At 40.2% G+C, this 11156-nt stretch overlaps 1 protein-coding gene across 1 annotated transcript; it reads left to right on the forward strand.

Moving 5' to 3' along the window:
* The first annotated feature begins 324 nt into the window (after window positions 1–324).
* CHMP5 (charged multivesicular body protein 5) lies at window positions 325–10849 on the forward strand. Its single transcript, XM_080378178.1, has 8 exons — window positions 325–495; window positions 5281–5385; window positions 6133–6179; window positions 7754–7847; window positions 7928–7999; window positions 9106–9214; window positions 9620–9732; window positions 10250–10849. Exons 1-8 carry the CDS (start codon window positions 427–429, stop codon window positions 10298–10300), a joined length of 660 nt encoding a protein of 219 aa, XP_080234304.1. The 5' UTR covers window positions 325–426; the 3' UTR covers window positions 10301–10849.
* Window positions 10850–11156: the final 307 nt, after the last annotated feature.

The following is an 11156-nucleotide window of genomic DNA, read 5'->3' on the forward strand; positions in this document are numbered from 1 at the left end:
ACATATCAGATGAACTGATCTGATGGGGAAGGTTCTACAGCGATATTTTTTTTTATTAAAAAAAAAAAAAAACACAACAGAATGTCAGTGCAGATGTAACTTGAAAGGTATTTTTTTAGGAGGCGACGGCAGTTCCGGACGGGTGCTGCCCGCCCCGCAGCGTACGCGTAGGTGGCACCCTACGTGCGGATGGAGGAAACGTCTTCGGCTGCGGCGCAGCTGTCTGTCATGCCGGCGGCCCCACACGGCCAATCACAGCCGCCGCCGTCGGCAGGAGGGCGGGAGTTCCGGGGTGCGCCGCCTTGGGAGCGCTTCCGCCCTTCGCGGCTCCGCCCTGGGGGCGGGGCGGGCCCGTCGTTGGGTTTCCGGGTCGGCGGGGAGCGCCGCTGCTGTTGCCGGGACCGGGACCGAGGCACCGCCGCCGCCATGAACCGCTTCTTCGGCAAAGCGAAGCCAAAGGCGCCTCCGCCCAGCCTCACCGACTGCATCGGGACGGTCAGTACCCTCCTCGGCGGGCCCTGCCGCCGCCTCGGGAGGGGCAGGGCAGCGGCGGGGTGGCCGCAGGGCCGGCAGGGCCAGCCGGGCTGTGGGCGGGCCTGGGGCTGAGGGGTGCCTCGCCGGCTGTGCCCTCGCTGGCGTGCTGCAGGTGAGAGTGTCTGTGGCCCGCCCGTGGGCGGGATGCGGGTGCCCGCACCGGCCCGGAGGCGCGGGGCTTGGAGCCGTGCGTCCGTGTGCGCCCGCGTACCTGAGCGCGGGTACGTAGCTGTGTGTGGGCACAGTGTGCGTCTGTCTACATAGACACATGCCCGTGCTTTGGTGTAGCGTGTTTGTACATATGTATACGTATACTTGTGTGCTTTAGTGTGCAGCTGTGCAGGAGCGTACATGTGCGCTGGTGCCGGCGTTTGTACACGTATTTGTTTGCTGTGCCTGGGAACTCATCCCGTACGTGGATGCACGTCATGTGCACGTAGGGCCTGGCTCTCCTTACGTCCTCATGGATATGTGCAGTATTTCTGTCTGAGGACTGCACTGCTGCTGATTGCAGTAGTGAACTCCTGCCGCACCAGTTTGTGGTAAGGCAGGGACGGGAGCAAGGAAACCAGTGCCTCTGTCCAGTAGAGAAGGTGGGAGGGCAAATGTCTACTACCAGGGGCTTGCCGTAGGGACGGTGGTGAAGATGTGTACCTATGGACAGTTACGAAGCCCAGAGCAAGTAAGGAACGGTGAGGACACACATGGTAGAACACTTTATAGCTGTTTTAAGGTTGGCCTGCCTGAAAAGGTTGAGGAAGAGCTTTAAAATGGTTAATCTTGTGATTCCATAGTCTTTTTTTGGCTTTTAAGTTTGTGAAGAAAACTGTGGTGTGTTTTTATAGCTCCTTCTGTTGTAAACTAATTTTAGAAGGTGGAGAAAGCATACAGAGGTCTTGAGTATTTGTCTTAGCGGTTAACGAAGTCAGTGAAAGGTCACTAATGGCTGTGGTGTAAGCGGAGGTTTACTAAGGCTAAGTAAATGTTGTCTCAGGAATCTGACAACAAAAAATTTCTGTGGAAAATCATGATTTTCCTCCCAGAAAATTTATTTTGCTATCTGGTGAAGAGACTCCCTGAGGTAAATGCCTGATATTTGGTATGTGCTACCTACACATACCCATGCACATCAGTCTCTGGCATACGTCAGTGGCTGGGGCAGGGAGAGAAGTGGTGATAGTGTTTTTCCCAGTAGGTTATTTTATTGGTGAAGAACCTGTATTGCTTTTTAGCTGTATTAAGCCCAAACATAGCTCTAAGTATGTTTAGTTAGAACAGTGAATAAAGCATGTGCTCAAAAATCAGGGGTACCTTTCCCATTGTTACCAGTAAATGCTTCAGTGGATGACTAGAACTCTAATATCTGATATACTGTTATAAACCCTTAAATTTTATAAATTATAACTAAGTATTATAAATACTTAAATCTTAAATTTGCCATTTTGGCAGCGTAAGCTGAAGGCCAGGAAACCTTTCCCTTATAACACTAATTCTATATTAGTCTGTTAGATTTTTCAGGGGTGATTTTGCCATTTCCAAGTTAATGTCTATTTTCTAATGTTGAAGCAAATGAAGACAAAATTTAGATATGCCAGCAGTCTTTATTCTACTAAGAGCTTGTTCAATTCCAGTGTTTTTGTGGGGTACATAAAAGTGTAATTTAAACAGCTGCTTTGATTGGCAACACCAGGAATTTAGGATGTTTTCCAAAAAAAGAGAGTCATCAATACTGCCCACCAGGAGCTGCATGCAGTTTTGATTCTCTGTTAGTTGTTTGTAATTACATTCTCTGAAAATTTGGCAATACATGACAGCAGGTTAACTGGAAAGTGGTTGTGCTGGTCAGCTGTTGAGAGATGGAGGGCTGGCTCCAAGCACTGCTCTTTGGTATGAGGAAGTGTACAAACTGCTGTTACTGTTACTGAGCTCCATGTTAGCTTTTGCCGTTTTGACATCTTTCAATTCCAACTAAAATTTAAGACAATTCTGGTTTACTAGTAAGTGTGGGGAGAAACCTAGTTCCTTTTACAAGTTTGAAGTTTATGAATTAACTTTTTGTGCCGATTTACACAAAGTAATGTATATGGTTTGTGAAAGACTTGCTGTATTTTTCAGTTAATTTCCGATAGTTAAGTCTTTAGTATAGATCCTGCTAAAAGACTAGAGATATCATTAGATTTTCTTCTTAAATTGCATGTGAATTATTATTAAAGAGAGTTGTGTGAGATACTAAAAAAGCTTGCCCTGTTTCTTTACCGGGTTAAAATCAGGAGTTTGGAGACTTAAGTAACGTCACTTCTGTGTTGTTTTCAATCTTAGGCACATTTAATTGTATTTCTTGAAAGAGTCAAATTGCTTTGTAAAATATCTTACCATGTTAATTCAGTGGTAATTACCCATTAAATGCAGTTAGGAATTACTATATTTGGCAAGCAATGCTTAATGTTCATTATGCCTGTGTTTTGGATGTTCTTTCCTGTGTATGCAGAAGTAGTATGACTGAACCCAGTAAGATCAGCATACAACATGCTTTTTTTTTTTTTTTTTTTTTTTTTGTGTTGCAAGATAACAAGCATCACCTTAAGTATCTAAACAATTCAAGATTTTTGCTGTTAAAGACCTGGTTCTGTGGGATCACTAATCTGAAGTGTTTACTGAAGGCCAGGAAACACTTTTCCCTACTTTTCTGTGATGGCTGGTTACTAATGAGCTTGCTGGCTGGCTGTGTGATGTCCTCCTGTCTCCTCACTTACCACCCCATGGGTATGTTCCCACTCTTTTTTGCAGTTTCTGCTCGCTTTTTTTCCGTGCTTGCCTTGACATTGCACTGTGTGGCAGGTTTTTTTAATCCTTTCTGGCTGAGCACAGTCAGATGACTCAAAGCTGTCATGAGGTTGGTAGGAGGAAGGATGCATCAGGAACTGAGGCACTGATATTGTTTTTACTTCTTTGAAAAAACACTCCAAATCTGTCGTTTTTTTCAGAGTAGTAAGTAGGAAACATAGGAACAAAAGGCTAATTAATAATTGTGACAACAACGTTAAAATTCAGTCTTATACTTGATGTTCTTATTATTTTTTTAAAATTGAAATAAGCTGCAGTTTTGCTTAATAGGGATTTGGGATACCATGATCACTTTCTTTTGTTTAGATGGGGCCCTTCTGTAGCAATGAAACGTATCTTGGTATGCCTTATTTGTGAATAGAAAACAGCTCTTCAAGTCCTAATACAGTCTAGTTTTCTTTTGGATAAATTAGATCTGTTGTCCCTTCTGTCCATTCTTATTTTTAAAAGCTGAGGTCTTGTGTAGTGTAATGTCTGTGTGACATTTTTATGTAGTTAATCAATGTAGGAGGATCTTTCTCCATTTCCTGCTAGTACTGCTTAAAGATTAATTATATAACTAAACCAAATAACTGGTTCTCCCTTGTGAAGGCGGCTCACCTCAAACATGCATTTAGCTGATGAAGATCTTGAGGAGGTGCTACCTTTGAACCTCCAAGAGTTTTAAAATATCTCTTTTTCTTGCTGTTAGTAAAATATTTGGCATAACAGAAAGCTTAATACAATTTTTCCAATGCCAGCTGTGCCCAGGCACTTTAGTGTCTTGTGTGGAGTGCTCATATCAAATTTTTAGCTCAGGATGCCTCTGGCAAATGTATGTTGATGTCATAAAGCAAAGATTTAAAAGGGTCACTGTGGCACCAAAATAAAAATCTGTGTAATTATACACATTTAGCCACACTGTTAACAAGTCAGAATTGTAAATTTTCACTGATTGGTATCACACTATAATCGGAATGTCATTGTATTCTAATCCCTAGAGAGGCACTTTGGAATGAGAAGTTAATAAGCTTTATTTTGTTGTTTCCAGAGAAGTGCTGTCATAGTCAGTTCATGTTAAGGAGTCTTTCTTTGGGCTTTTAATGAGTTTGTATAAGCTGTTAGCATGATCTGTACCCATGCTTGGTTGCCTAATTTTCGTCTTTAACCCTCTAATGAGGAAGGGTTAAAATATTTCCGTAATGACAGCTCTGTGATATGCTTTGCACTAGGGCTGTCGCAGTTGACTGCTGAAGGCCTCTTCCTGAGCTATGCGGCTGCTATTGGGATTTGGAGCAAAAGTACAGTAAGAATTCAGACTAGCTACCAGGTGGAACTGCTGTGTCCTGGTTCCCTTTGTGGAAAGTGATGGGAAAAGTGTCTCTCTGACAAAGAAGTCAGGCACCTTTGAAAAAATGGTTAAGTCTGGGCTTCTTAAACAAAACCAGTATTCCAGGTATTATTCTGAAGGATTAATGTTCTCTGGCCACCATAAATAAACCTCTAGCCCTGCTGAACACATCCCTGTCCCTTTTGCATTGCCCCCTTATCTGCCAGCATGGTGTACTTCTGTTTTTCTTTGTCTGTTCCAGTTTAGTCCCTGGCACTGTATGTGATCAGGAAATCCTGAATAGACACCATGACTTGAGTGGGTGTACAAGGGAGCATCTCAAAATGATGAAAACGTTACAATGGCAGAGCTTCCTGCAACCTCAGAAAGTTTCTTGTGCTCCTTGTAGAAGTTGTTTCATTTGATTCTGATTTTAGATTCTCTACAAACTTTAAACTGTTTGTAAAACCACTGAGTGAAGAAACAATGCACTTAGAAGCATAATAAAACTGAGGCTGTTCATTTTAAAGTCCAATACCTGAATAAAATCTTAATGAATTTTTTTTGTTTGTTTTCCCTTTTGTGTATTAAAGGTGGATAGCAGAGCTGAGTCAATTGACAAGAAAATCGCTAGGCTTGATGCAGAACTAGTGAAGTATAAGGATCAAATGAAGAAGATGAGGGAGGGACCTGCAAAGGTAAGAATCTTCTGTGGGATTTAAGCATGAGAGGATGTGACTTACGCTTCTTGTCATGTAGGGGTGATTTAGCCAGTTCGTCAGGTTCTTAGGATTGTATCTTGCCCCACTGATGACACACAAGATACTGCCAGGATTATTTTTATTCTGAAGCATCTCTTAGATATGCGTCTTTGAACAGTGTTTGCATTGGGTTTTTATTTTTTCCAAAGTGTAACGTAATTCCTCAGAAGTAACTTGCTTTCCTTCTTCCTTCTGTTACCTGAATTAAATCTGGCAGAGAGGCTGTTTTGTTCATCAGCCAATATAAAAAGTCTGCACTATGCAGAAAGGGAGTAAGAAACCCCATTTTTGAAAGGGAATGAACACATAATATCTAATAATAAATACGTATAAACAGTATTATTAACATACCTTTTGCAGTATTATTTGATGCCTACCATTAAAATATGTTGATAAAAGATGGTTCTGATGGAGTAAGTTTGACTTTGTGTTCTGCTTATAAAAAGAAATAAAAAAATTAAAAGCCAGAAATTTTGGAAGTATTTCCTACTAGAAGCTTTACATACAGGCTTAATTGGTTAATCGTTAGGGCAGAACAAACACTGAATGTGACTATTGTTAAACTCTTTGTAGTAGTAACTGAGGAAAATATTGGAAAATACAGTGCTATTCATTAGGTTTAAACAGTATAATCAAGTATAAAGTAAAATACTTTTCCTAATGTAACAATATTGTGTCTTTCAGAATACAGTAAAGCAGAAAGCACTGAGAGTGTTAAAGCAGAAGCGAATGTAAGTTTACACCTTTCTCAGTTTGGGATTAATGAAAGCCTGTTTTTAAGGGGAGTGGCACACTTCTCATTTTGCTTTCCAGTACTCTTGCTTCTGAACATTCTTTAAAGAAAAATGCTGACCAAGCTAGCCAGCTTTTCAGAAGCATCTTGTTACAGAGTCAGCATATTTGTGCCTTATTTGTATGTGAGTATATGAATTTGGATTGGGAGAAGCTGACCTAAATCTGCTCATTATTAAAGCTGTGCTTGGCTCCTAAACTTTGAGGGAGTGCCTCATTTTATATTAATTGATTACTATAACTATTGTACTTGATGATCTTGGTCTGGTTTACTAGATGTTTACCTGTTCTCTGTGGACACCCTTTAGGACTTGTGCACATGTACTGCAGGTAATTGTGTCTCTGCAAAAAACCCAGAATGGACAGGATAGGTGATCCTGTGTCTGGTCTAGTCTAGTATACTCTCTTGAAAAGTGTCCAGCAACAAATACAAAGGAAGAATGTCAGAACATGCTAAGTGTTCAGTGGAGTAGCTTAGTCCCTAAACTGCAAATTTCTTAGATGCTATCTGAGCCAAAGCTCATATTATCTTGTATTTTATATCTCTCAGATGAACTATACTTCTGCAGACTTGCTCAATTACTCGTTAAGTATTTGTGATCTCTTGCCATCCAAAATACCCTATGGTAAGGAATGCAGTAGTTAGATATTGTGAGGAAGACTGCTTGGTTTTGTTTTTTCTTCTGGTTTTTGACTATGCTGCTTGCTAATCTTACTTGATAGTTGTTCCCTGTTGACAGTCACTGGGCCCCTCATAAAAGGGGAGCATAAAAGATGTGATGTCATAAAAGACATCATACCCCTCAGTCATCTCGTTTCCATTTTGCTGAACAGTAACACATTTAGTTGTTCGTTCCTTGTCCAGAATTTTGTATTTGGATCATCCTTGTCTTGCAGACCTCTGCCTTGGATGTGTGAAGAAGAACTCATAGTTTGGTTTTATGCCTTTGTTTTTATGATTAACTTGACATAATTTACATTCTTGATTGGCTACAAGTTTATCTTTGAGGAGGATGATTTCTTGATTTTTTTAAAGTCATCTTTTTCTTTTTGGTTAGCCTCGATGGTTTCTATTTGCTACCCTATCCTCTCCCCCTCTTCCCTGCTCTGCAAAGCTCCAGTGCAGAATCATTGAGGTTTGGATAACCTGCATCTCTTCCATTCTGCTTACAGCATTAGTGAGCAATGGCATGTATCTCTAGCTGATAGTGATTACAACTTTTGCTATATCCTCACCTAGAGTGTAAGCCTATGCAAATATGATATTGGCAGTTAAAACAGAAGCTTAGTTCAGGAATAGCTTTGTCAGTTTTAAATACACAGAGATGTATAACAGCCACATTTTTATGAAGCTGTTTATTCTGCGATTGTTTGTAATAAATTTTTAAACCCCATATCTGTTCCTGTCTTTAGGCTACTGCTGATGACTTTCCAATTTTTTAAAAAGTTAAGAATGTTTGTGGCAATAAATAGTGTGGTGTGTTAAAACCATTATTTGCATTGTTTCTAACAGGTATGAACAACAGAGGGATAATCTGTCACAGCAGTCTTTTAATATGGAACAAGCGAATTACACTATTCAGGCACTGAAGGATACAAAGACAACGGTACCAGTATATTAATCTCACATTTGCTTAATTTGTGTATGCTACATCAGCTACAAGCATGTTGTTTGACTCTATTCTAGGTGGATGCAATGAAACTGGGGGTGAAAGAAATGAAGAAAGCTTACAAGCAAGTCAAAATTGATCAAATTGAGGTGAGCTATAGTTCAAATTATTAAAGAACAGAAACAATATGCTGAAGTAGTGATGAGTGGACTGTGTAACTCAAAGGTAAGCTGATTGTTTTAGTTCATGTGAGTTTGCCTTCCTTTTTTATGGGACCACCATCATAATTCCTTCCTGGTTTCTCTGGTACTACACAATCAGTTGTTGGCCTTACTGCACTGATTATTGTTTCCTTGCTGAGCTAATCTTTAATCTCTCCCTTCCTTCCCTCTGCACTTCAGCATAAATGTTGGTGAATACTTCCTGCTATGGCTTTTTTGTCTCTCTTCTGTTTGGTTTTCCCCTCCATGTTAGCAACTTGCAGATTGGTGCTTTGCTTCCCTAGTTCAAGGAAAACAAAATCCAAAACAAAAGAAGAAACTGCCCCCTCCCTGCCCCTGCCAAAAAAAAACCAAGCCACAAAGGAACACCAAAAAACAAACAAAAAAATTTCAAGAGGTCTGTAAGGCCTGGCCCTCTCTTCATAAAATGCCTAAAAAGGACCCTGCAAGTTCTGTAAATATAAAGTATGCTGCACTTCAGCACTGGCATTTGGTAAGAGTTTGATTCCTTTACATTCTCTTTCCTATGCTGTTTTTTTACATGGCCTACATTGTAAACCTTCAGGTAAGTGTCTCCTTACTTGTGCCCAAGCACAGTGCCAGTAGGTGTGCTGAAGTATCTTCTAAATTTTGCTCAGGCATAACTCAGGTTCGTGCTTATTCTTCAGATGGTAGATAGAATTTCTCTAGATTTCATACTTCCCTGCTTTTCAAGGTAATGCTGGACTCTGTAATTTATTAGAGGTTTTCAATTTACTCTGAAGAATACTTAAAAGGATTTTGCAGAGATGTTGTTTCAAGGTTCCTCTTTTTCTACCTCATACATTTACTACAATTTTAATATTAAAGGCCATAATATAGTACTGAATGCATGTGTCTTGGTTTGTATTAATGCTGCTTCAAAACATGGGTTATGCATCAAAAAATTTGAGTGTTGTGTACGTTGGAATTATTAAACTGAATTTGATTAAGCTCTGATAAATGTAACTAAAACTATTTAAATATAGACCGGTTGAAATTGTTTCGTGCTGCAGGACATACAAGACCAGTTAGAGGATATGATGGAAGAAGCCAATGAAGTCCAGGAGGCACTGAGTCGTAGCTATGGAACACCAGAGATTGATGAAGATGACTTGGAAGCAGGTTAGGAAGGTGGAGGATGATTTTTACATTACTGAATGTAAAAATCATCATACAGTCATACAGTGATTTTAAATTTCATTAGTCAGATATTTTAAGTGTGTTCAAAAAAAAAAAGTTTTAACACTTTTTAAACCATAAAAGCTGGTTTAACACTTTCCTTTAAGACTAGCAACAAGAGCATGAGACAAACATGAGATACATGCAAACAGAATGCTACAAATGAAGGAAGAAAGGTTCTCTCTCTTTTGTGTGTGTGTGTGCTTATTCCCAACTGATAACTCAAGTACTGCTAAATAAGTATGAATGTAAGCATTCAGTATGAATCCTGTTTCTCTGTAAGAGGACCTTTTCTTATGCAAAAGGAGTTAGTTGCATAGTTTTTTAACCAATGTAATTCAATTTCAGAACTGGATGCGTTAGGTGATGAGCTTTTAGCTGATGAAGACAATTCCTACTTGGATGAAGCCGCATCTGCTCCAGCAATCCCAGAGGTCACTCCTACTGATACGAAAAACAAAGTGAGTCCTTTCCTCTTTAAAAGCAAAATACTTTTTTGTTTTGTTTTGCTTTGGACTGATCACATTTGTGTTTGTTGCTTCATATTTGGAATCCTTAATATTTTGAACAAAAAAATGCTTAACACTTTTATGTGTTTTGGATGCTACATATGAGAGAATACAGTGTACTAAATGCTCGTTACTATATTCTAAGGACGTAAAATGGCTTTTTGCAACTCCTGTCTAACGTTGTCAGACTGCATGTACCATTACAGGTCCTAGAATAGTTATTCTTAAAAATGTAAGTCTCATCTGCATGTTTGCTTTTGGGGCTTTAATATAGCTTCATAGTGAGGAATAACGCTGATGCTCTTGTTTTCTTATTAAATGACTATATATAATATATTATTCTTTCTTATTTTGTCCCCACAGTGACAATTACACATATATTGCTTTATAGAAATCATAAGGGAACATCTGTGAAATGTTCGGGTTGGTGGAGAGTTGTTAACCTGTTGCTGCTTCTTCTTTCTTATAGGACGGCGTATTGGTGGATGAATTTGGATTGCCAAAGATCCCTGCAACATAAATGTTTCAAGAGCACAATGAATATAATGAACTGTACTTTATAAATCAAATTAAGTATTTTTTTTTTAAATCCTGGAAAACTTGTTCTTCCAGTGTAACCTTAATATCACTACATCCAGGAATGCAATATGAATGGCTAGTGGTGTTCTTTCTTTGAAGGAAGTTCTTCTACTACTGACTTTTCTGTTAATGGAAGATTTGGCACAATTCTCTTCGGTGGAAGCAGTCAGTCCAATAGGTTTTGATTTCTGTGCGTTATGGACAAAGTAATACATGAAGAGTAGTGGTGGCTGTTGATAGCTAAGGTTTATTTTGACTTCGTATTACGTTTCTCTTTCTTGGAACTAAGACTGTACGTTGCTGCTTACTCTGTAAAATAGCTCCCTTATTACTATACTTATTTGATAAAATAATTGAAAGCAATTTTTAAACTACTGCAGTCTTGAGACTTTTATGCTGTTGTACTTGTAACCTCCTTGAAAGCTGTAACAAATAAGGTTATTGTTAACTTTGTGTTCTATGGAGACATAAAATAACGTAGATTAGCAAATCCTTTTGTGTGGTTTCTGGTAATTAATTTGGCCTTAGCCTGCCCCCAGTTCTTACCAGCGCTCTGTGCTGCTGGAGCACAGGCTTTGCAGAGGTGGAGCACGGCTCTGATCCCAAAGGCAGACACACACCGGGCGTGCTCCGGCCCGGTCCCCTGCCCCTGGTTTGCCCGGATCAGCAGTACAGGCCAGGGGGCAGGCGGGGCCCACAACAACCGGCCGGAGGAACCTGCGAGTTACACCTGACCAGCCGGCCGGGGGCGGAGGGTAACGGGGGAAGCGGCCGTCCCTCCCCCTGGCCCCGGCGCT

Source organism: Falco punctatus, assembly GCF_963210335.1.
Source record: "Falco punctatus genome assembly, chromosome: 3".
Lineage (NCBI taxonomy): Eukaryota > Metazoa > Chordata > Aves > Falconiformes > Falconidae > Falco > Falco punctatus.